The sequence below is a fragment of the Cebus imitator genome, unplaced genomic scaffold (assembly GCF_001604975.1).
Source record: "Cebus imitator isolate Cc_AM_T3 unplaced genomic scaffold, Cebus_imitator-1.0 Scaffold178, whole genome shotgun sequence".
Taxonomy (NCBI): domain Eukaryota; kingdom Metazoa; phylum Chordata; class Mammalia; order Primates; family Cebidae; genus Cebus; species Cebus imitator.
In genome coordinates, this window is record NW_016107493.1 from 3,782,986 (window position 1) to 3,809,547 (window position 26,562).

At 42.2% G+C, this 26,562-nt stretch overlaps 2 protein-coding genes across 2 annotated transcripts in view; both read left to right on the forward strand.

Moving 5' to 3' along the window:
* Nucleotides 1-644: 644 nt before the first annotated feature.
* On the forward strand, nucleotides 645-1,850 carry LOC108315753 (heterogeneous nuclear ribonucleoprotein A1-like). Its single transcript, XM_017545282.2, has one exon. It carries the CDS (start codon nucleotides 645-647, stop codon nucleotides 1,428-1,430), a length of 786 nt encoding a protein of 261 aa, XP_017400771.1. The 3' UTR covers nucleotides 1,431-1,850.
* A 6,304-nt stretch (nucleotides 1,851-8,154) lies between these two features.
* Nucleotides 8,155-26,562, forward strand: part of CASP8 (caspase 8) — a 115,372-nt gene continuing 96,964 nt past the window's right edge. Inside the window, exons 1-2 of the mRNA XM_017545292.2 lie at nucleotides 8,155-8,478; nucleotides 8,694-8,790. The gene's annotated coding sequence lies outside the window, so the exon portion shown is untranslated. The remainder of the gene's footprint in view (nucleotides 8,479-8,693; nucleotides 8,791-26,562) is intronic.

Here is a 26,562-nt window from a genome sequence, read left to right on the forward strand (position 1 = left end):
AAAAAAGAAAAAAAAAAGATGAGCAAAAAATACAAACCAGTTATTAAAAGGAAATACCAATGAGCAATAAACATATGAAAACATAACCATTCTCTTTAGTCATCAGAGAATTTGAAAAACAGCCACAGTGAGATGCCATTTTATGCTCATCATATTATCAACATTTAAAACTCTGTCCATACCAAGTATGGGTGACGATATGAAGAAAGGGAGCTCTATTACATTGATCAAGGAAATGTAAATGGACACAATCATTTTAGAGAACAACGTGCAATATTTATAAATGTTGGAAATTTGCACACAGTAAAATCTAGCAATTCCATTTTTGGATCTATATCTTAAAAGAAACTTTAACAAAATTGTTTTGTAGAGACAGGGTCTTGTCATGTTGTACAGGCTGGTCTTAAACTCCCGGCCTCAAACAATCTTCCTGCATCAGCCTCCCAAATTGTTGAAATTATAGGTGTGGTCCTTTCCGCCCGTGGATGCCACAGAAGAAGCATCGTTAAATTCTCTCTTCTGCCTGCGACCATGTCTAAGTCAGAGTCTCCAAAAAAGCTGGAACAGCTGAGGAGCTCTTCATTGGAGGGCTGAGCTTTGAAACAACTGATGAGAGCCTGAGGAGCCATTTTGAGCAGTGGGGAATGCTCAGGTACTGCGTGGTAATGAGAGATCCAAACACAAAGCACTCCAGGGGCTTTGGGTTCGTCACATATGCAACTGCAGAGGAAGTGGATGCAGCCATGAATGCAAGGCCACACAAAGTGGATGGAAGAGTTGTGGAACCAAAGAGAGCTGTCTCAAGAGAAGATTCTCAAAGACCAGGTGCCCACTTAACTGTGAAAAAAATATTCGTTGGTGGCATTAAAGAAGACACTGAAGAACATCACCTAAGAGATTATTTTGAACAGTATGGAAAAATTGAAGTGATTGAAATCATGACTGACAGAGGGAGTGGCAAGAAAAGGGGCTTTGCCTTTGTAACCTTTGATGATCATGACTCCGTGGATAAGATTGTCATTCAGAAATACCGTACTGTGAATGGCCACAACTGTGAAGTTAGGAAAGCCCTGTCAAAGCAAGAGATGGCTAGTGCTTCATCCAGCCAAAGAAGTGGAAGTGGTTCTGGAAACTTTGGTGGTGGTCGTGGACGTGGTTTCGGTGGGAATGACAACTTTGGTCGTGGAGGAAACTTCAGTGGTCTTGGTGGCTTTGGTGGCAGCCATGGTGGTGGTGGATATGGTGGCAGTGGGGATGGCTATAATGGATTTGGTAATGATGGAGGCAATTTTGGAGGTGGTGGAAGCTACAATGATTTTGGCAGTTACAACAATCAGTCTTCAAATTTTGGACCCATGAAGGGAGGAAACTTTGGAGGCAGAAGCTCTGGCCTCTATGGTGGTGGTGGCCAATACTTTGCCAAGCCATGAAACCAAGGTGGCTATGGCGGTTCCAGTAGCAGCAGTAGCTATGGCAGTGGCAGAAGATTTTAATTAATTAGGAAACAAAGCTTAGCAGGAGAGGAGAGCCAGAGAAGTGACAGGGAAGCTACAGGTTACAACAGATTTGTGAACTCAGCCAAGCACAGTGGTGGCAGGGCCTAGCTGCTACAAAGAAGACATGATTTAGACAAATACTCATGTGTATGGGCAAAAAATTCGAGGACTGTATTTGTGACTAATTGTATAACAGGTTATTTTAGTTTCTGTTCTGTGGAAAGTGTAAAGCATTCCAACAAAGGGTTTTAATGTAGATTTTTTTTTCTTTTTCTTTTTTTTTTTTTGCACCCATGCTGTTGATTGCTAAATGTAATAGTCTGATCGTGATGCTGAATAAACGTCTTTTTTTTTTTTTAAAAAAAAAGAAATTAGAGGTGTGAGTCACCACGCCTGGCCCCAAAAGAAATCTTGGATATGTACCAGGAAATAAGGAAGAGTGTTCATTTTCTGAGCAGCATTTTTTGTAAGGGCACAAAGAAAAAAAAAAAAGCAGCATCCCAAACAATCTATATATTCATTAGGAGGAAGATAGATAAATTGTGGTATAGTTGTATAAAGGAATACTATCAAGTAGTGAAACAAAATTAACTAGAATTATTTAGGTTGAACCACATGAAATTGCCATTCTTTTAGATTGGAAACTACCAAATATTGGCAATTTCATACAGTTTAAATATGTGTATCAGAAACATAATGCTAAGTAAATAATATATATAATATGATAAGATTTATATACTGTTAAAAACATAAAGAAGAGTCTTTTTTTGTTTTTTTTAATATGTATCCTTTTTTCATTTTTATTTCTATTTTTATTATTTTTTTCTTGCATTTTAGGTTTTGGGGTACACGTGAAGAACATGCAAGATTGCTGCATAGGTACACACATGGCAGTGTGATTTGCTGCCTTCCTCCCCATCACCTATATCTGGCATTTCTCCCCACAAATAAGAGTCTTATGTGTTGCTTATGAATTCATATGTATATTGTACAAATATACAGATGCATGGGAGTGATAAGGAGTTTAGAGTAGTAGTTGCCTCAGATGGGACTGGGGTTTGGACATGCCAATGGGGAGGAATTACAGGGTCTTCAAATGCATTGATCATGTTTTATATCTTCAACTGAGTGCTGGATATGGGGGAGTCTCTCTCTTTTTTTCCATCCTTTTTTGCGTCTCAATGCTGATTAATGCCATTTAGTCACCAGATTGGGTGATTTATTGGTTTGTTGAATACCTGGCCAGGTTTGCAAGGAAGTTTTGCTCTCTTGGGCAGAGTATATTTTTCCAATCTAGTACCCGTCTGTACCTTTGGTGGTTATTTCTGTGGCTGTAGTTAATCAATGTTGCCAAAGGAAGGATAAGGGGCACTGACTCACTTTTTATTGCCCTGAGCAATTCCCGTTGCAAAATAATGATCTGGATATATTCTCCAGAACAGGAAGCAAGCTGCAGATGGGAAACTGCCTTATGACACTTCTGAGGGTCCCAAACCGGTTTCTAATAAATCAGTGTGAGTCAAAGTGTTCATCTACAGAATCATCCATCTTCACCATGACACCCCCCACGTCCAAACTGCTGCTGGCATTCCTGCACTCAGAATGCACAATCAGAAGCTCAGCACTCTATTGGATCAGGCTGCTATTTCACCATTTGCAGAACCTTCAAAAAGATCTTTAGAGGCTGGGCATGGTGGCTCGCACCTGTAATCCCAGTACTTTGGGAGGTGGAAGCAGGCAGATCACTTGAGGCCAGAAGTATGAGACCAGCCTGGCCAACATGGTGAAACCCTGTCTCTACTAAAAATACAAAAATTAGCTTGGCGTGGTAATGTATGCCTGTAGTCTCAGCTACTCAGGAGGCTGAGGCACAAGAATTGCTTGAACCCAAGAGGCGGAGGTTGCAGTGAGCCGAGATCGTGCCAGTACCACTACACTCCAGCCTGGGCAACAGAGTGAGACTCCCTCTCAAAAAAAAAAAAAAAAAAAAAAAAAAAAAAAAAAAAAAAGGAAAAAATTCCTTAGAAACTTGAGAAGGATCCTTCCACTAGGGCAGAAGGGATCAGAGCGTAAGAATCTTCACATCCCCACTCATGCCCTTCTGAATGCTCAGTTGGCCACACTGCAGGGAAACGGTGAGCCAATTTTGGCTTGGGGCTTCTTGCTGCTGCCAAATTAACAATTCCAGCCCTTGGGTCTAGACACCTGCTACTGCTAAAAATGCTGGTGAGAGTGAGGGAAAAGTGTTTAGTTCTCATTTTACACATCAGAAAATCAAGGCCCAGAGAAGCTAAGTAGTCTTGGAGCTAGGAGCCACGGCCTCTCCACTTAAGTTACCATCTAGAAACGTCGACAAGCCAACTTTGTCAACACTTCCAGGCCTGTAAGAAATAGGCATGCTTTATCTTGAAGATTGTAAAAAAATAAAAAAATAGACTTCACCATTACTGATGAGAAATGTGAATCATTCTGCCAGTAATTGAAAGTACAGCTGCCTGTACACAAGCTATGCAGTGTCAAGCCTCTCCAGATCCTTGCGTGTGACAAATCACTCAGAGTTCCCCTTTTATTTCTCTTTGTGCTCAGTAGTTGTTGAAATTTCTAGAAAAGACAATGGAAATCACGGGCAGGAAGAGAACAGTGTGGGGTGCTGAACAGACTCAGATCTCAGCAGCCTCCCTGCCCAAGGCCATCTCTGTGCAAACGCCTCGACCCCCCACTTACAGGTGGAGCAGTTTCCTTTGCTTTGCGGAGGCTCCCTTCTGCTTGCCCTCCAGCCACATCGCCTGAGATTGACGACGCCCAGTAGCAAGACGGAAACTTCCCTGTATGAAAGCTCCCCGTACAGCACCACCTTGCGATTCTGGAGCCACAAAGTTGAGACTTCTGAACTTGGCATTCTTCTACCCCACTACTGTTTCACATGTACATGTGTCTATCTCTCTCGTTTCATCGCAAACATACTTCTAAAACTCCCATTTTCTTGATTTAGAAATAGAACTACAAGCAGGTGGCTAAACAATTCAAACAGTACAAAACAGCCCATAGGGAAAAGGGAATTTCACACTGTCCCCCAAGCCTTCGGTTCCTTTTATGGACATAATTACTGTTTCTAATGTTTTGAATATTCTTTCAGTGATATTTTATTCTTATATAAACATATGTGTATCTGTGTCCTTCCCTCATTTTCTCCCCACAGACACTAGCAGACTGTTTTGCACCTTGGTTATCTCATTTAACACATCTTAGAGACGGTTCTGATTCGGAATACATAGATCTGCTTGATCCTTTTCACAACTGCTACAGCTCCACTGGAGGTGTGGATCATCAGTGATTTAACTAGCACCCTAGTGATGGGTATTTAGGGATTGCAAACTTCATAAGGGCAGAAACAATCTCTTACCTATCCTCTGTTTCTGATATGGTTTGGATGTGTGTCCCTGCCCAATCATAAGTCGAATTGCAAGCCCCAATGTTGGGGGTGGGGCCTGGTGGAGGTGATTGGATCCTGGGGGTGGATCCTTCATAAATGGTTTAGCATCATCCCTTTGGTGCTGTTCCTGTGATAGAGTTCTTACAAGATCTGGTTGTTTAAAAGTTCACGGCACCTCCCCGCTCCCCTGGTCTTGCTTTTGCCATGTGAGATGCCTGCTCCCGCTTTGCCTTCTGCCACGAATAAAAGCTCTCCGAGGCTTCCCCAGAAGCAGATGCCACTATGCTTCCTGTACAGCCTGTGGAATTGTGAGCCAATTAAACCTCTTTTCTTTATAAATTATCCAGTCTTAGGCATTTCTTTATAGCAGTGTGAGGACAAGCTAATATGGTTCCCTACACTGTAACCTAAGGCAGGTCTTTGCACAAAGGGATGAGCCAGATTGCTTAGTAATTAAAACGCAAACACAAACCACAAGCATATCCATTTATGAATTGGGGGACAGCTTTTATTTGATTCCGAGTTCTGATACTTGCTGCTTTGCTTCGTTAAAAATGTGCTAGTTCTCATTCAGCTTCCTATCAGTCATACCACCAACCGACATGTACTAAGCTCTGTATGTGCCAGGTAGGAGGAAACTTATGGATGCAAGAAACGTCCCTCCCTTCTAAGAAATTATAATCTGTTATGGGAGAGAAGACAGTTACTTTTTGGCAAAGTGACATAATAAAAATAATCAAGAAAGGTGTATTTATTTATTTATTTTTGAGACAGACTCTCACTCTGTCACCAGGCTGGAATGCAGTGGCACGATCTGGGCTCACTGCAAGATCCATCTTCCGGGTTCAAGCAATTCTCCTGCCCTCAGCCTCTCAAGTAGCTGGGACTAGACTATAGGCATGTATCACATGCCTGGCTAATTTTTTGTATTTTTATTAGAGACGGGGTTTCACCGTGTTAGCTTGGATAGTCTCGAACTCCTGATCTCATGATCAGTCTGCCTTGGCCTCCCAAAGTGCTGGGATTACAGGGGTGAGCCATCCAGCCTGGCAAAAAGATGAATTTTTCGAAAAAAGGTGTTAGGATAATTGGGTCTCCACCTGCAAGAAAGTAAAGTTAGAAGCCCACCTCAGACTATGTACACCAGCACAAAAATACCAAATAGCTTAAAGAAACAAACGTTAAAACAAAACTGGAAAGGTATTAAAAGAAAATAGAGCACCAGCAAAAAGTTCCTTACTCAATAAAAGCCAGAAGTCATAAAGGAAAAGGTTGATAAATTCGAGTAGATAAAAATGTAAAACTTTTGTATAATATAAGACACAAACAATGCATTTAAAGACATACCATGAAGGTTAGGAAGATGAAGACTGAAGCGGTGGTTACATATCAATATCAATGTACTTAATGTTACTGAACTGTACACTTAAAATGAGGAAAATGTTAACTTTTATGTTATGCATATTTTATCACATAAAAAAAGACATGAAATGAATCAGGGGAAAATATTTGCTACATAACTAAGAATGAAGGCTCTTAATAAAATTTGTAAAACTACGCATACTTTTAGGAATGAATCAACGAAGAATTTATATGAATTAGAAAAAAGTGACAGTCAGTCCAACTAAAAAATGAATAAGGAATATGAACAAGTGTTTCACAGAAGAAATAAAAATGGACAATGAAGTTATGAAACAATGTTTACTCTCCTTAGTAATTGCACAAAACAAACTAAAACAATGTGACACTACTCCTAGGATTAGCAAATGTTAAAGAAAAAAGATTGCTGGGGGTGAGGGGAAGTAGGTACTTTTTTTCTACCATTGGAAATATAAATTGGTGCAGCCTTATAGGGAGAGCAATTTTGCAACATTTTTCAAAGGCTTAATTGCACACCCTATTACAGAGTAATTAATTCATCTTCCAGGAATTCTTAACCTTCAAACATAGTCATGCGGATGAAAACACATGTTCACTGCACAGTGTGTAACAGCCAAAAACTGGAAACTATAAAACTCACATTCCCTTCAATAGGGGAATGGTTAAATAAATTTTACAAGCGATTCGGTAGATAGTAGGCATGAGCTAAAAGTTAGGGTCCAGTTAGAGATGGAAACCACACCAGTAATTTGAAAGGGAAAATGTAATAGGAAGAATTACTCACTAGTAAAATAAGGCTAACTGCTGAAGATACAAGAGCACTAAAGCTGTCTGCAGCCGGCAAGCCCCAGCTGGTGAGCAGGAAGCTGCCTGCTGGGAGGCTGCCAAAGTTCCCTGAAGGTGACCACCACTGGGTGTTGTTCTACAAGCTGCTGGCAGCCACAAAGTAACAGCAGGAAGGGAAGCACCATAACCCGGAAGAGAAACCCAGGCCTTTGCTAGGCCTTGCAATGCCTCTGGCGCCCTCTGCTGACAAAGCCTAAAATTGTGCCGGCTGGAAAAGGAGATCTTTTCATGGGATGTAGCTTGGTGTCACCAAGCAGGACAGGGTGAATTTGGAGCTGAGATGCAACACAATGATTGATACTGGCATAGTATACTCACCCTGCTTTTGTAAATAAAATGGTATATGTGATATGTGTGTGTGTATGTATTTGTGTATCTACCTATGTATCTATATATACACAATATTTGTTCCTACTTATTATGTATTTATACCTTTACTCTGCATTACAGGATCTGTTCTAAGTATTTTGCTTATATTAACTCATTTGGTTCTCATAATAACCTTCACATGCAGGAATCATTATAGCTACTTTATGAATGAGCCAAGGAAGGCACTGAGACATTAAGTAACTTGCCCAAGGTCACACAGCTAGTAAGTGGCAGAGCAAGAATTGCTATGGCTTTATAAGTCTAGGAAAAAAGTCTGAAAGAATCAAAATGTCAACAACAGTGATTGCAAGGAAGCATTGAAGGGGCCATGGGAGGGGTTTTCACTTTGTAAAAATTCAGTCCTTCAAAAAGACACAACTACTGCTTTGTGTGTATGGTTAGGGTATTTTTTTTAAAACTTATTTTTCAAAGAAGAAACTAAACTAGTTAATAAACGACAACCTACAGTGTCAGACAGTAAGAAGTGCCTGATAAACGGTGGAGAATGTGAGCACCCTCCACCGTGGGTGGGAGGAGACGGGGAGGGTGTTCTCTGGGGAGTGGCAGTGACCGGAGCAAAGGTTTGGAGGAGGTAAGTCATGTGCTCTGTGCTGCTAGTTTCTGTTTCACCTTGTGTCTGAGCTGGTTGGAAGGCTGGTTATTCGCTCTGAGCTTCCTGCCTGTCCGTGCCCAGCCAACAGCTTCAGAAGAAGGTGACTGGAGGCTGCCTGAGGACTATAGTACCAGCGGGCAAGAGAATTAGCATTTACAAAGCATCACTGTCTGTGAGCTAAAGCACTACATATATTGCTTTACTCACTCCCCACAGCAACCTTATCTTTTCCACGTGAAAAGATGGAGGCTGAGTGAAGCAAAAGAAAGTGTTTACAGTCCTCAGCAAGTGAGAGGCAGAGCCGGGATTTGAATCCAGATCTGTCTGATACGGAAGTCCAGGTTGGTTCTACCTCTCCAGACTGCTTTTCAGAGAGTAAAAGACAGGCCCTTTCCCTCAGCTGGCTGCTTCTAGAAGTCTGACCCTGCGGGCTCACAATGACTTTAGTTTCTTGCCCAGAGGCTATGGGCTGCTGGTCAAGTCATGAGGAGAAGGAGGGCCCAGCCAGAGAGGCTGACATTGGCTTCTACTCACCGTCTTTTCTCCTTCCTTCCAGGAGCAGCCCCTGGGTGTGTCCACTTTCAGGGCGTGTGAGGTTGGACCTTGGCAAACTGAGCCCTCGAGCTGGCCACTTGAATCCTGGGAATATTGAGGTAAGCCTGGAATTTCCAGAGGACCTTTGGGGAAAAGAGAAGTGATGAGCACTATTACCGTGCTCTGTCTAGACACCAGTGGGCGGCTTGGAGCCAGTGCCAGCTGGGATCTACCTGCCCTCTCTTTGGTTGTTAATCCATTATTGTTCCCTGTAGACTGGTATGAGTGGACGGCGGAAAGATTTAGACAAGGTTTAGAGACCTGAACTCTGAGCTCAAATGCGTTGCCTTCTTATAGTGAGGGACCCTACAACTGTGGAGGAGCCGCAGGGGATACTGGTGGCACGCAGACATTACGCACTAAATGACAATGGCACACATAGTGCAAAGTTATTCTTCACAATTCCCTTACATCAAGGAAAAAAACCACTGTCAGTACTAATATATCTTTTTTTTTGAGACAGAGTCTCGCTCTGTTGCCCAGGCTGGAGTGCGGTGGCATGACCTCGGCTCACTGCAACCTCCGCCTCCCTGGTTCAAGTGATTCTCCTGCCTCAGCCTCCTGAGTAGCTGGGGTTACAGGTGTGCACCATCATGCCCAGCTAATATTTTGTATTTTTAGTAGAGAAGGGGTTTCACCATAATGGCCAAGCTGGTCTCTAACTCCTGACTTCAAGTGATCCGCCCACCTTGGCCTCCTAAGTGCTAGGATTACAGGCTTGAACTACCACATCTGGCCAGTACTAATATACCTTATCATGTCTCGAAACATGCATTTTTCCCTTATTGACAATAGAGTAGGTAATAGTGTCTAGCTGGAATTTAGTAATGGTGTTACATTCTCATGTTATTTAGTTTTACGGTTTCTCTTTTGTGGCAAATGCAATGTTTTTCCATTTGTGGTAGTGATATAAAATGTCCTTTTAAAAAAGTTTGTTCATGCAAATTTTTATTTCAGTAAAGGCAGCCAGTTAAAAATATAGTAAATTAAAGAACCAGCGATAAGGAATATGACAAACATTGTCAATGTCATTTACGAATGACTGAAGTGGGCAATTTGGTGCCATTTACGCTGAAGGCCAGTATGCTCTGAGAGATAGCATCTGAGGTGCCCAGCTGCTGATTCAACTACAGAAGCTCAGGCTGTTTAGGGAAAATTCTGAAATGAGCCTGGGTTAGAGATCAGTTATTTTTAGGATAATATAAAGGAGCGCTTTGATATCTGAGTCTCACTGCACATGTGCTTTTCTATCTGGGAGCCTTGGAAAGGGAATGGAGCCGACTATGAACGGTTGGCAGGAAGTCAGTGATTTCCTAGTTGGCATAAGGAATAGGTATTACCTGAGACTCCTGACTGGGAAAGAGAAAGAGACAGCAGCATTCATTCACCAGTGGGAGATCTCACTGCTCCCCACTTCCAGTTCCTCTCCCTGTGGTCCCATTTTGAACATTTAAAACTGTCTCTTCTGTTATTTAATTCTACTTTTTTTTTTTTTTTGAGGCAGAGTCTCGCCCTGTTGCCCAGGCTGGAATGCAGTGGTGCAATCTCGTCTCGCCACAACTTCCACCTCCCGGGTTCAAGTGATTCCCATCTCAGCCTCCTGAGTAGCTGGGAAGGCCCCTGCCTCCACACCTGGCTAATTTTTTTTTGTATTTTTAGTAGAGATGGGGATCTCACCATGTTGGCCAGGCTGGACTTGAACTTCTGGCCCCAAGTGATCTGCCCACCTCAGCCTCCCAAAGAGCTGGGAGCTCACAGGCATGAGCTACCATGCCTGGCTAATTTCATATTTTTATATAACTACTATATAAAAGCAATATACTTATGATTTTACTTCTTGGTTAAATTCCTACTTATGTATTTACTCTGCATGCCGGGAGATGTTCTAAGAGTTTACATGTATTAAATCGTTTTATTCTCAAAATAACCTTCACATGCAGAAATCACTATGATGGCGACTTTATGAAAAAGGAAAGAAAGGCACTAACAATTGATTTTATGTTATTTAGGTCAAGGTTAATTGTGTTGTTCAAATCTTGTATAACTCTACTGCTTGTCTGTCTTTCTTACCCATTATTGAGAAAGCAACATAAATATCTTACACTGACTGTGGATTGTCAATTTCTCATTTTAAATTTGGCTTTTTCCTTTACGTCTGCCTTATGTGATGTTAGAATAATGATATCAGTTGGTACATCTTTTTCCATCCTTATACTTTCAGTGTTTAGATGTTCTTATACTTGAATTATGTCTGCTGTAAGTGGTGTATTGTTCAGGTTTTTCTTTTCTTATAGAAAAATATACTCTGGAAAGTTTTCTCAAAATTATAGTATTTAGTTTATTTTCATTTAATGTAATTACCAATATAATTGGGCTGAAATCTGTCTTTCCAGTTGTTTTCTATTTGTCACATCAGTTCATTTTTCTCTACTTTCTTGATTTCTTTTAGATGAATTAAGTAATTTTATTTAGAAAGTTCATCTTACCCCTTTATTAAATTGTTAATTATACATGCTTTTAGTATTCTCTTAGTAGTTACACTTGAGTTGTACTGCCGAATAGTGCACCCGCATGCTGTTTAAAACAGCTTTAATGAGATATGACTGATATACAACAAATGGCACATGAAGTATGTAATTTGATAAATTTTGACATATATGTGACACATATATGACAGGCATATAAACACACTCATATATGTATTCATGTGCCATATCAATGACAGACCAATATATGATAGCAATCTCATAAGATTATAATACTGTATTTTTACTGTACCATTTCTATGTTTAGACATATTTAGATATGCAAATACTTACCATTGTGTTACAGTTGCCTATAATATTCAATACGGTAACATGCTCTGTAGGTTTGCATCTTATGAGTAATAGTCTAGACCATACAGCCTAGGTGTGTAGAGGTGATACCATCTAGGTTTGCGTAGTACACTCTGTGATGTTGGCATAATGACGAAATCACCGACGATGCATTTCTCAGAACTTGTGCCCTTCATTAAGTGATGTGTGACTGTATACATGTGGGTGGAACTATCACTGCAGTCAGGATAGTGCACATATATATCAACTCCAAAATATTTCTCATGCCCTCTTGAATCCTGTCCTCCTGCCCCTCCCACCCCTGCTCCTTTGAGGCATTTAGTTCTGTAAATTTCCCCCTAGCCTTGCTTTAGCAGCATCCCGAGCATTTTGATATTTTGTTCTGATTTTAATGCAATTCAAATATTGCATAGTTTCCTTTTGATTTCTTTTTTGACCCAGGGGCTATTTAGAAGTGTGTTATTTTGTTTCCAAATATTTGGGGATTTTCCAGACACTTTTCTGTTGTCTAAGCCAATAACAAATTTCTGACTCCCTGAAGTCAAAGATCTACGAGTTACACCCAAGAACCATCGGTATTTTATGTTAGTGGTCATTGCCAGAGTGAATTCCACAATGTTTGTGATAAGCCCTAATAAACCCACCAGAGGACAGCAAGCAGACATGAAAATTCTATTAAAAAGTCTCCCAATCCAGGCAAGCAGATGGGACTCAGGCAGGTGAGAAGAAAGGAGCTGGCAAAGTGGGTAAATGGAGGGATAGTCTTCAAAGGAGGGTGGAGGAAAATGAGGCTAGGTGAAAGGGAGAAAGGTGACACAAAACTCCACACATCTAATCAAATCGTGTTTACACACACACGCACAAACACACACATGGATATGCCTGTGGGTAAAAAGATTGCTGCTGAATTTTGTATTTGTTATTATGCTTTTTGGCATTTCAAAATTATTATTATTATTATTTTGAGACACGGTCTCACTCTGTCACCCAGGTTGGAGTGCAGTGGCGTGATCTTGGCTCACTGCAACCTTTGCCTCCCGGGCTTAAGTGATCCTGTCACTTCAGCCACCCGAGTAGCTGGGACCCCGAGTGCATGCCAGCACGACCGGCTAATTTTCGGTATTTTTGAAAGAGATGGGGTTTCATCATGTTGCCCAGGCTGGTCTTGAACTTCTGAGCTCAGGCAATCCACCCTCTTCGGCCTCCTAAAGTGCTAGGATTACAGGTGTGAACCACCACATCTGGTCTCAGAAAAGCATTTTAATGATCAAAATTTTGAGTGAGGTCCTCAAGATTTAATTGTCTGTTGTGTATAGGAGAGAGGCAGAGATACAGCCCGAATTCCTTGTGTCTGACATGACTGAAGCATCCCATACTGGGGAAGGCAGATGGATGGGGAGCTGAGGCTCAGGAGAGGTCAAGGAGCTGCTCCTTGTTTGGTAAGGGGGCACAGAAGCATGCACTCTGGCAGAGAGGCCTTAGACCCAAACAGCAGGGTTTCTTTTTTTCCGAATTAATTGAGACCATTTTGAAACATATAATGACCTAGAATATTCGGTTAATAAATGCAAGCAAATAGGAGCAGAATGAAGACACTCATGGCAAACTCTGAGTTTTAATTACTTGACAACATAAGGGAATTTAGGGGGAAGAAATGTCTATTTGCAATGAGCCTAAATTACATTGTGGGGCCTTGGCTTTTTCAACAACCCCAAAGCTTTCTTCACATGACAAAGATACTAAAAACAGCAACTGAACTTCCATTCTGTAAGGTACGTCTATCAGGAAGCCAGTGATGCCATGTGGGGAGTAGAGGCGAGGGAATAAAGACAATCAGCAGATCCTGAAGGCTCACCTAGATCGTTTCCAGGGCACATTCTTCCCTCTGAATTTAAGTATATAACAATACAAAACAAACAGGAAGAATGGTGTGGCATAATTTTTCTTTTTCTGTTTTTTAGAGACAGAGTTTGGCTCTGTCGCCCAGGCTGAAGTGCAATGGTGCGATCTGGGCTCACGGCAATCTTGCACCACTGCAGACTCGACCTCCCAGGCTCAAGTGATTCTCCCACCTCTGCTCCCCACTCCTGAGTAGCTGGACTACAGGCGTGCACCTCCACACCTGGCTAATTTTTGCATATTTTGTAAAGATGGGGTTTCATCATGTTTCCCAGGCTTGTCTTGAACTCCTGGGCTCAAGCTACCCATCAGCCTCAGCTGCCCAAAGTGCTGAGATGTCAGGCGTAAGCCACTGCCTGGGCAGACTGAAGTTTTCAACTGAAGAATAAAGTTAGTCGAAAAGCTGCGTCAAGTTATTTCTACCCCCATGCCCCTGAATTAAATTTTCATGGTCTCTGATTCTCTTTGTCATATTCTTAACCATTTGGATTCTTTTCAGTGTGTCTGTGTTTGTTCCTTTTCCCTAGTATGATCCTTTTCTTTCTCTCTCTCTCTCTCTTTTTTTTTTTTTTTTTGGAGACAGAGTCTTGCTCTGTTGCCCAGGCTGGAATGCAGTGGCACAATCTTGGCTCACTGCAACCTCTGCCTCCCAGGTTAAAGTGATTATCTCATCTCAGCCTCCTGAGTAGCTGGGATTTCAGGCACCCACCACCATACCCAGCTAATTTTTGTATTTTTAGTAGAGACGGAGTTTCAACATGTTGGTCAGGCTGGTCTTGAACTTTTGACCTCAAGTGGTCTGTCTGCCTCAGCTTCCCAAAGTGCTGGGATTATAGGTGTGAGCTGCCTTGCCCAGGCCCTTTTCTCTATCTTTATGAAAACATCTTTTCAGAAGATCTTCAGAGTTAAAAAAAAAAAAAAAGAAAAAGAAAAAGAAAAGAAAACATTTAGCAAGGTAGGTCCAGGAGGAAAAATAGAAAATTAGAAGACAAGAATGAGTCATGTTGGTTTTCCTGGTGTAAAATTTGTATCAAAACATTACATAAATATTGAAGAATCCACAAGTTATAAATGTACAGCTTGGTGAATCATTTTGATACGTAGACAGCTTTATTCTTGCTTGCATACACTCCCTGCAAGAAAGCATGCTGGTTTCTAAAGTCATTCATTTCCTTGTGCATCAATGGATGGCTCTGTGTCTTTTGGCTTCATCCTGGCCCAGAGAGACAGGAATTAACATTGAGCATAGTAGTCTTTGGTCTCTGAACCAGCGCAGTCTGTGGGCAGCCTTGTGTAGTGATCAAGCAGTAGGTTTAGATGTCAGGCATGATGGGTTAAAAAGCCAGCCAGGGGAAAAATGGGAAGTGGCATTTTGCAATCTCATCAAACAACCTTGATACAAACTTTGAGAACAATCTGTTGGCAAATGGAGAGCAGCTGTAGGTTTCTGACTGAATGTGCAAGAAGGACGTGAACGGAAGAGATATACTAGGTGGGAGCAGTCAGGGTGGACTTTCTGGAGGAAGTGGACAGTGTGTGGATTCACATTTTGGAGATATCAAGGAGGCAAGAGTATTCCAAGTGGGGGCAACAAACAAGAAGGGAGGCAAAAGAGAAAAGTATGAGGGAACAACATGATGTTGTCAGGAAACTAAGGCTGAGCTGAAATCCAGAGGACCCAGAAGAGCCTTGAGAAGGCTTGGGGCGTCTTGTGGAGCAAGTGGGTAACTTGCTCTGTTTGAGGAAATATGCCTAGAATATATGGGATGTCATTAACATTTCCTAAAGGTTATCTACAGGATAATTTCAGAGAATATCCACTCCCACCCCAGCGCTGGAAACAATGAAACACTGAAACATTTATTTTCCTTACTTTTCTTTTTCCCTTTCCTTCCTTCCTCCTTCCTTCCTTCCTTCCTTCCTTCCTTCCTTCCTTCCTTCCTTCCTTCCTTCCTTCTTCTTTCCTTCCTTTTTTTTTTCAGAGTCTCACTCTGTCATTCAGGCTGGAGTGCAGTGGTGCAATCTCGGCTCACTGTAACTTCTGCCTCCCGTGTTCAAGCAATTCTCCTGCCTCAGCCTCCTGAGTAGCTGGGACCGTAGGCACAGCTAATTTTTTGTATTTTTAGTAGAGATGGGGTTTCACTAGTTGGCTAGACTGGTCTCAAACTCTTGGCTTCAAGTAATCCTCCCACTTTGGGCTTCTAAAGTGCTGGTATTAGAAGTGTGAGACACCACACCCAGCCTTTTCCATTCTTTTTTGAAATGCATTTGTCTTCAACTATTGGATAGTTCTGAGATAGACCATCTAATTTCTAGGTTTTTTTTTTTTTTTTTTTTTTTTTTTTTTTTTTTTTGTTTTTTTTTTTTTTGTTCATAACAAACCTTTTAAGGAGTTACATAGACANTTTTTTTTTTTTGGCTGTTGTTGGCTGATTTGATTTTTACTTTTTGGTTCATAACAAACCTTTTAAGGAGTTACATAGACACATATTAGTTTACTTTTCTAATTTGTTTTCTCCTGAATTCTCAGGTACCTTGGATTGATTGTGCTTTGGGTTCATGTTGCTTTTCCTTAGTGGTTACTTCTTTCAGTTTCCTTCCCCTCCAGTTTGACAGTTTTGTCCCTTTTCAAGCAAGGAGCTCCTCTCTGTTGAGGCATCTCGGGTGGTTAGCAATCCTTACCCGGTTCCTCCCGGAGCTTGCCCTCTGGAAGCTCACACTGCAGCGTAATCGTGAAACTTTTTTTTGAGACAGAGTCTTGCTCTACCGCCCAGGCTGGAGTGCAGTGGTGATCTCGGCTCACTGCAACCTTCCCCTCTCGGGCTCAAGTGATTCTCCTGCTGTAGCCTCCTGAGAAGCTGTGATTACAGGCCAGCGCCACCATGCCTGGCTAATTTATTTTGTATTTTTTAGTAGAGACAGGGTTTCACCATGTTGGCCAGGGTGGTCTTGGTGTTCTGACCTCGTGATTCACCTGCATCAGCCTCCCAAAGTGCTGGGATTACAGGCGTGAGCCACCGTCCCCGGCGTGATAGTGAACCTTTTGATATTGTCCCTGGTGGCTTCTGATGCAAGCTGGGACAGCATTTGTCTATTCATAAGTGAAAACAAGTCCCTGAGATCTGGCTGTCTTTTGCCCCACTTTCTAATACCAGCAACACCCTAGTTTCAGAGCATTTGGGGGACTTATGATCCCTTCTAGTTACCTCAGCCCCTTCCCCCTCAAATTAGTTCATAGAGATTTTTGAAGCACTCATGTTACTCAGATAAGCTCATTTTTAAGATGTGGGAGGTAAGGCCTAGGTGTGAATGCCTCATAAGCCAGGCAGATGGAACTGTGTGTATGCATGCAGATTTGGCCAGAACACTCTTCTCCTTCAGGGGCCCATGGTCTGCAAGGACAGAAAAGAATTCTTAACTCCCATTTACTATCTCACATATTCTGTTATTTTTCTGTCTTTTCCTTTTCCCCCTACCCACAGAAACATTAGAATCATTCCCCTTTAGAAGAGCTGAACTATGATGTCTCCTGTCAGGGATGAAACGAGGCATTCCAGAGAGAGCAGGAGTGGCTCTATTCATATCAGGCAGAATCGACTTTAAGTAAAAAACTGTCACAAGGGACATTAAAGTACATTACATAATGAAAAAAGCATCAATCCACCATGAAGATATAACAATTACAAATATATGCATTCAATATCAGAACACCTAAATATATGAAACAATGACAGAACTGAAGGGAGAAATAGCAAGCCATACAAAAATAGTAGGAGACTTCAACACTGTACTTTAAATAATGGACAGAACATTGAGACAGAAGATCAGTACGGAAGCAGGGGACTTAAACAACATTAGAGACCAAATGGATCAAACAGAAATATGCAGAATGTTCCATCATACAGCAGCAGAATGCACATTCTCCTCCAGTGTGCATGGAACTTTCTCCAAGGTAGATCATGTGCTGGGTCACAAAACAAGTCTTTGTAAATTCAAGAGATTGAAATTATACCACATATCTTTTCTGACCTTAATGGAATGAAACTAAAAATCAGTGGCAGAAGGAAAAATAGAAAGTTCACAAATATGCGGAAATGAAACAACACACTCTTGAACAACAATTAGGCCCAAAAAATCAAAAAAGAAATTAAGAAACATGTTGAGACAAATGAAAAGAAAGACACAACACACCCAAACTTACAGGATAAAAGCAGTTCGAAGCAAAAGCAGTACTAAGAGAGACTTTATTGCAATAAACATCTGCAGTGAAAAAGAAGAAAGATCTCAAGTAAACAGCCTGACTTTGTACCTCAAGGAGAGGGAAGAAAAAGAGGAAGAAGAGGAACTACGCCCAAAATTAGTAGAAGAAAATAGCAAGGATTAGAGACTAAGAAAATAGAGAATAGAAAAGCAATAGGAAAAAATCAACAAAAATTTTAAAAGAATAACAAAAGAATTGGTTTTTTGAAAAGATAAAATCAACAAATCCTTAGACTAAGTAAGAAAGAGAGTAGACTCAAATAAACAATATCATAAATGAAAAAGGAGGCATTACAACTGATGCCACAAAAATAAAAAGAATAACGAGACTACAATGAACAATTCTATGCCAACAAACTGGATAATCTAGAAGAAATTAATAAATTCCTAAAACCTTCCAACTTTCCATTACTGAATCATGAAGAAATAGAAAGTCTGAACAGACTTATAACTAATGTGGAGGTTTGATCAACAATCAAAAACATTCCCAAAATGAAGAAGTCCAGGACTAGATGGCTTCACATGTGAATTATCTCAAACATCTCAAGAAGAATTAACATCAGTTCCTCTTAGCTATTCTTAAAAACTGAAGAAGAGGGCACACTTCCAAATTCATTTTATCAGCCAACATTATCCTGATACCAAAGCCAGACAAAGACACCACAAGAAAAGAAAACTGCAGGTCAATATCCCTGATGATCGCTTGATCATCTCAATAGATGCAAAGAAAGCATTTGACAAAATTCAATACCCTTTTGTGAGAAAAACTTTCAACAAACTAGGAATAGAATGAGTCTCAACATCATCAAGATCATATATAAGAAAATTTTCACTGTTGAGTATCAGGTTAGTTGTAAGCTTTTCATATATGGAATTCATAAAATGTTTCAAATACATTACAAAGCTGTAGTAATCGGAACAGCACAGGAATAGCATAAAGACAAACACATAGGCCATCAGAAGAGAAGAGAGAGCTCAGAAATTAATTCATGCATATACAGTGCGTTAGTCCATTCAGCCTCCTAAAACAGAATACCATAGATTAGGTGGCTTACAAAACACAGAAATTCATTTTTCACAGGTTTGGATGCTAGGAAGTTTAAGATCAAGGAGCTAGTAGATTCAGTGTCTGGTGAGAGGCCACTTCTTGGTTCGTAAATGGCCATCTTCTCTATGTGTCCTCATGGAATTAGGGTGATCGAGCGGAGCTCTATGGGATTTCTTTTATAAGGCACTAGTCCCAATCATAAGTGCTCTATCTTCATGACCTAATCACCTCTCAAAGGTCCCACCTCCAAATACCAACACACTGGGGATTAGGTTTCAACATATGAGTTTTAGGGGAAACACATCACTCTATTGCATATACTACTTAAAGTAATCTACAGATTTTGTGTGATCCCTATCAAAATCCCAATAGATTTTTTCATTTAACAGAAAAAACCACTAAAGTATAAAAAGGACCACAAATAGCTAAATTAGTCTTGATGAAGAACAAAGCTAGAAGCATCCTACTTCCTGATTTCTAAGTATGTTACACTCTTATGGTCATAGCAGCATTATTTACAGTAGCCAAGATGTGGAAACAACCTAAATATCCACTGACACATGAATGGGGAAAGAAAAGGTGGTATTCACATACAATGGAATATTATTCAGCCTTATAAAAGAGGGAAATTCTATAATATGTGACAACATGGATGAATCTTGAAGACATTATGCTAAGTGAAATAAGCCAGTCACCGAAAGACAAATACTGCGTGATTTCACTTACATGTGGTATCTAAAGTAGTCAAAATTTATATAATCAAAGAGTGGAATGGTGGTTTCCAGGGGTTAGGGAGGGTGGAAATGAGGAGTTTCCTGTCGACAAGCATACAGTTTTAGTTAAGCAAGATGAGTAAGTTCTAGAGATCTGCTGCACAACATTGTACAATTCAACAATACTGTATTGTGCACTTAAAATTTTGCTAAGAGGGTAGAGCTCACTTAAATATTCTTACCACAATAAAATAAAATTGATAAAGCAATAGAAAAGGATTCCTATATATAAAAAGGCCAATACCTAATTTCCATTTAATAAAAAGCAATGAACAGTCAACTTATATACAAGCAAATTTCTGTTATTGAGGCAGGTATGGGATATAGAAGAAAAATTTCCCAGCTGACTTTGCAAGGTGCACGTAGCCTTGAATCCACAAGCATAATGTAAATAATTTACTTTTAAGAAACTTAGACAGAATAATCCTTTAATTATCTCAAAAGATCCTGACATTTCTTTTTTTTTTTTTTTTTTTTGAGATTGAGTCTTGCTCTGTTTCCTAGGCTAGAGTGCAGTGGTGCTATCTTGGGTCACTGCAATTTATGCCCCTGAGCTCAAGGGATTCTCCTGACTCAGCCTCCTGAGTAGCTGGGATTACAGGTGCACGCCACCACATCCAGCTAATTTTTGTATTTTTAGTAGAGATAGGGTTTCACCATCTTGGCCAGGCTGGTCTCAAAATCCTGACCTGTGATCCACCACCTCGGCCTCCCAAAGTGCTGGGATTACAGGCGTGAGCCACTGGCCCCAATGCCTGTTTCTGATTTTTATCAAATGCCAGCAACCTAATAGGTAAGGAAAAGTCCCTAACTTGGTAAAAATATCTACTAGAAGCCCAAATCAAAAATTATATTAATTAGGAAATTTTGGAAGGCTTCTCATTAAACTCAGGAGCGTGATAACGTCATTACTAATGTATTGCTCCACACTGTTTTGGAGGGCCTGGACAATTTAACTAGTTAGGTGATTTGGTAAGTTAGTTGAATGTGCATAACATCATGGCCTTTCTGAGGTATACAGGAGGCGATGGGCTGAGTCCTGACTGCAGCTCCCTCAAGGGCCTGCCACACAGGGATTATGCACCCCCAAGTCTGTTCAATTCTGTTGCTGGGGTGGGGGGCAAGGGGCAGCAACTCCTGTTTGGTCCGCCAGGTAAAGCCTTTGTAATTGCCTATGGTTGAGCCTGACAGACGATAGTACATAGGATTTTGGTCTGGAGCCCAATTAATTCCTCAACTCCATCCACTGATTTTTCTGAGCCCGAGCGAGAAACATAGCCTACCCCATCATGGACCCGAATGGATTGAATCTGCTGTAGAGAGAGAGGCTTTTTTTCCTAAGCCTGACAATGAACTGTTTTACTTTGCCAGTCTCACTGATCAAAGTGCAACATGAAGTGTTTCCAGTTGCACGGACCTTTGCTTGGCCAGCAGGGCATCAAGGACTATGTACTTATTCAACACTAGTTAGGCTAAGGAATTATGGCTTGTCCATTGTGCTTCCCAAGCTGAAGCAGCAGCATTCATGATCTCAGTGAGAGTCAAAGAAAGGTTGTGCACAGTGTTTTCTAGTTAAATGACCCAACAGTGGTAATTGTCTGAAGTCCATCTTTTTTTTGAGATGGAGTTTCACTCTTGTCTCCCAGGCTGGAGTGCAATGGTGTGATCTTGGATCACTGCAACCTCCGCCCTTTGGGTTCAAACCATTCTCCTGCATCGGCCTCCCGAGTAGCTGGAATTACAGGTGCCTGCCACTATGTCCGGTTAATTTTTGTATTTTTAGTAAAGATGGGGTTTCACCATGTTGGCCAGGCTGGTCTTGAACTCCTGATCCTGTGACCCGCCTACCTCGGGCTCCCAAAGTGCTGGGATTACAGGCGTGAGTCATTGCGCCCAGCCTGGAGTCCATCTTTGAACAGAGAGTTGGTAATGTCACTTGGCAGTAACCACAAGTAACAAAGGTCTGCCTAGTTTTTGAGTTCCTGTCTTCCATGGTATACTGCAATATGCTCAACAAAAGAGGCTGTTTTGGTCTTCAGGGGGAAATCTCTGATTAATGCCCCATATGTGAATGCTACATTGGTAGGAGGAAGGCAAGTGAAGGCATGATTTTTTTTTTTTTTTTTTTGAGACAGAGTTTCCCTTTGTTGCTCAGGCTGCTGTGCAGTGGCACAATCTTGGCTCACTACAACCTCCTCCTCCCAGGTTCCAGCAATTCTCCAAGCTCAGCCTCCCAAGTAACTGGGATTACAGGTGCCCATTGCCACACCTGGCCAATTTTTTTTTTTTTTTTTTTTTTACTAGGGATGGGGTTTCACCATGTTGGCTGGCCTGGACTTAAACTCCTGACCTCAAGTGATTCACCTGCCTCAGCCTCCCAGTGCTGGGATTATAGGTGTGAGCCACTGTGCCTGGCCAGGCATGCTTTTTTTAATCCCAGTAATAATGAACGCAATTGCTATAGGCATGCTTTTTATAAAAGAAATAAGCAAGACTCCGTCTCAAAAAAAAAAAAAAAGTTTCTTTTCTATACACTGATATCTATCTCTTGAGATTAACCAGGCAAGACCACAAAGCCACCTTATGGAAAACATTGAATTAGAAGCCTCAAGTTGATAGTGATTATTTTTTGCAGGCAAAAAAGCCCCCCATGCTCAGCACCAAAGAGATAACTGATGAAGAGGGCTACTGTCTCTCACGTCTTGTTATTTAACACCTATTCTAATCTCTCACCTATCTGAATCTTTAGAAAGGAATTGAAGGGGATTTGGGGTGGTGGCCCTTGTAGGTTCTCCAGTCAAATATGCAGTGCAAATGATAACTGCCCCTTTGAGGAATTGCTGCACTGGGACCCCAGACTGTTCCCCTGAGACGCGTAGTCCATGCCAAGGTTATTTTATGCTCTCCCTTCAATCACTTAACCCTGTCCTTCAATTGTCTACTAAAACACTCAACCACCCCTGACCCTTGGGGGCGATAGAGAGCACAGGGCATCCATCATACTTGCCACATGCTTGGGCCCATTGATGTGTGGCTTGTCTTGAGCCACAAATCTGGGGCCATTATCAGATGCATTCCATCCCCGGGAATCCAACATCTAAGATCTGAATTGTGTCACCGATTGATTGACCTGACCTCACAAGAAGGTTTTCTGTTTTTGTGTGTTTTTTGAAACAGAGTCTCGCTCTGTCACCCAAGTTGGAGTGCAGTGGCTCGATCTCACTGCTACCTCTGCCTCCCAGGTTCAAGTGATTCTTGTGCCTCAGCCTCCTGAATAGCTGGGATTACAGATGCCCAGCACCACACCTGGCTAATTTTTGTGTTTTTAGTAGAGACAGGGTTTCATCATGTTGGCCAGGCTGGTCTGGAACTCCTGACCTCATGTGATCTGCCCACCTCGGCCTCCCAAAGGGCTGGGATTACATGGGGAGCTGCTGCGTCTGGCCACGCGGAGGTTTAACTGGACTTGATAACCATCCGGAGTGGCACGAACAAACCTAGAAATCTGAGTCTGGTTGTAACCTTATAATCTGCTATTCCTGCTTCCTCATCATGGACCCAGGGGACCACCAGGGTGGCCTGCCACGGCTCTGGGTTTGGAGTGAGGCATGGGTCCCAGGCAGCTCTTGCTATCCCCGCTGCTACAGACCAGGTCAACTGTCCTTGCCCATGTGTGAATCATGGGCATCTATCTCCCTGCTGGTTTTTCCGATTGGCTGCCCTTTCCTGGTTCTTTGGCCAGAGAGAGCAGGGTTTTCTTTTTGTTGCTTTTCTTTATTTGTTCTTTTTAATTTAGGCCTGTTGGCAGTTCTGGATTGCAGGCTTCTTTAGTTTTCAGTCTGGCATGTGTGGGAATAAAAAGATAGTCCAGGAACAAAACAGTGTGTCGTTCCTGCCTCTGGGTCCCCAGCCAGTCTGCCTCTACTTCCCCCCGCTCAGGGTTGTTGTGTAATTGTCTGTTGATTTATTCCCAGGGTATTTAGGTGTACTTAGAGGGGAGATGCAGGGAAAAGTGAATCTATGCTATCATGTCTCAGAACTGGAAGTGCAATCCCCACCCCCACAAGCACTAGAATTGCAGAAGAATAACAAGACAAGAACTTGAATGAAAAAAACATATTATCATGCAGCCATCAAATGCTTGGATGGAAAGTGTTCTTAGACATCTTCATCTAATTTCCCACATTTGGAAATGTGGAAATTGGACTGAGAGCTGAATCGGCCAGCCTCACCCCCAGTTCAGCTACCTGACTCGCCAGCCTGTGTTCTCACCATTCCACACCAGGCTCTGTCCTGCAGCTTTGAAAAAATGTGAGCTGCATGTCCTGCTGAGATACAAACCCTCCCAGACCAGTTTGCTAAGAGTCTGTTCTGGCTGCAGAAATTCCAGACATCTTGTCAACTGGAATGCTAGTAAAATGACCTTAATTGTTTTCTGCAACTTTTTTTGTTGGGGTTGGCGGGGAAGGAGAAAGAAAGGAGCTGCAATTGCCCTTGGGTAAGATTTGGTTAGACACTGGCAGGGCCTGGTGACTCACGCCAGTAATCCCAGCACTTTGGGAGACTGAGGTGGGTGAATCATAAGGTCAGGAGTTCAAGACCAGACTGGCCAAGATGGTGAAACCTTATCTGTACTAAAAATACAAAAATTAGCTGGGCGAGGTGGCGGGCGCCTGTAATCACAGCTACTTGAGAGGCTGAGGCAGGAGGATCACTTGAACCCTGGGGGGTGGAGGTTACAGTGAGCTGAGATTGTGCCACTATACTCTAGCCTGGGCAACAAAGTGAGACTCCATCTCAAAATAAATAAATAATTTTAGGAAGAAATCAATTTGATTCTAAAGTTGTCTAGGCTATTGAGGATGTCTGGTGGCCATTGGGACATCAGGATGAGACTTTTCTTTTAAATGCATGTATATGAATTACAGGTTGCTTCTGGAACCTACTGAGAGCCCACTGGGTCCAGGCTGAAGGCTCCTGCCTTCTGGCTCTGACCTTGACCCTTAGCTCCACATTTCCCTAGGGGTTGCTTGATTTATCTGAGAATCCTCATTAGCACAACCTTTTTTTTTTTTTTTTTAAATTAATTTATTTTTTCGAGATAGAGCCTCACTCTGTGGCGTGATCTCGGCTCACTGCAACCTCTGCCTCCCAGGTTCAAGTGATTCTCCTGCCTCAGCCTCTCAAGTAGCTGGGACTACAGGCACATGCCACCATTCCTGGCTAATTTTTGTATTTTTAGTAGAGATGGGGGTCTCACTATGTTGGCCAGGCTGGTCTTGGACTCCTGGTCTCAAGCGATTTTCCTGCTTTGGCCTCCCAAATTGCTGGGATTACAGGTGTGAGTCACTGGTGTCTGGTCAGCACATCTTAATGAATGACAGCCTTCACTTTTGAGGCTCAAACATTCCACTTCCTTAGTATGGTATTTAAATATCTGTCTTGGCCGGGCGCGGTGACTCAAGCCTGTAATCCCAGCACTGTGGGAGGCCGAGGGGGGTGGATCACGAGGTCAAGAGACCATCCTGGTCAACATGGTGAAACCCCGTCTCTACTAAAAATACAAAAAATTAGCTAGGCATGGTGGCGCGTGCCTGTAATCCCAGCTACTCAGGAGGCTGAGGCAGGAGAATTGCCTGAACCCGGGAGGCGGAGGTTGCGGTGAGCCGAGATCGCGCCATTGCACTCCAGCCTGGGTAACAAGAGCGAAACTCCGTCTCAAAAAAAAAAAAAAAAAATCTGTCTCTTTCTACCATTTCGGTAATTAAGCATATAAAGATATCCAGAACAATATAATAGGGAGTAGGACAAGAAAATTCTGAAAAGCCACGCCCTGTGGGTGGATCGAGTGCTGGGGTCCTTGAGTGTTGCTGGTTGCAGGAAGGCCCCCCGCAAAGGGTGCTTTGCTGAGCATCCACCTGGAGTGCTGAGTGAATGTCCGACCAGATGAGGTGGGAATGCAGCTGACAGTGGAGGCGATATCATCTGTTTAGGTTTTCAGTAGCAACATCATCTGTTTAGATTTTTAGCCTGAGACTTTTAGTTAATACCCACTGTAAGGGTTATTGCTGAGTTTAAAATGAGGAAACTGAGGCCAGTATAGGAAAATTAAATGCCAGTTTATTCAGCTCCCCGGCGACGTTCTATGGTCTGGGGAAGGGGGCCAGAGAAGTCGTGCTGACTTCCTGGGGCTTGGGTTTTTGTGGCTATGAGTAATGAGCAACAGCAGGGCGCTCTGATTGGCTCTGGGGGAGCGGGATTGGGACGGGCTGGGCTGCTATTGGTTGTTGGGCGGGTTTTTTGGTGCAAGATTTGGTTAGGGTTGCACCAGCCGGAATTCCCCGATTGGAGGGCTGGGTGCACAACTGGGTGGTGAGTGCAGAGCTGGGTGCTGAGTGCAGAACTGGGTGCTGAGTGCAGAGCTGGGTGCTGGGTGCAAAGCTGGGTGCTGGGTGCAGAGCTGGGTGGCTGTCCAGGCTCCAGATGAGGCGTCCGGCCTTACACCCACCTTAAAACGAGATGCAAATTTTCCTTCAGAAAATCACTGAAAGGGTTTTCACTTTGGCACTATTGGTCTATGATATTAAAGAGCTGAGATACAGAGAAGACACATTGTGTGATTTCTAGTGGTCGCTCTTTTTATCTGTATCTGTTCATCGTTGGATCCATGCTGTTCTGACACACCCCCTTTTCACTTGCCAACACATGTGGGTGATTGCTCCCTATCATAGCATTTCCTCCCCTATTCTCTAGCTGGCCTCTTCACTCTCTTAATTGTATCATTTTCCTGAACAGCAGCTCTTAATGGTCAAATGGTCCTGTTGATGATTTCTTTCCCTTACGGTCAGCACTTTTTGGGGCCTTTTTGAGTTTTTGTCTACTCCAGTATCATAAAGACATTCTCTTAGGATTTTTCATAAAAGTTTTGTTGCTTTCTTTCTTTCTTTCTTTCTTTCTTTCTTTCTTTCTTTCTTTTCTTTTCTTTTCTTTCTTTCTTTCTTTCCCTCCCTCCCT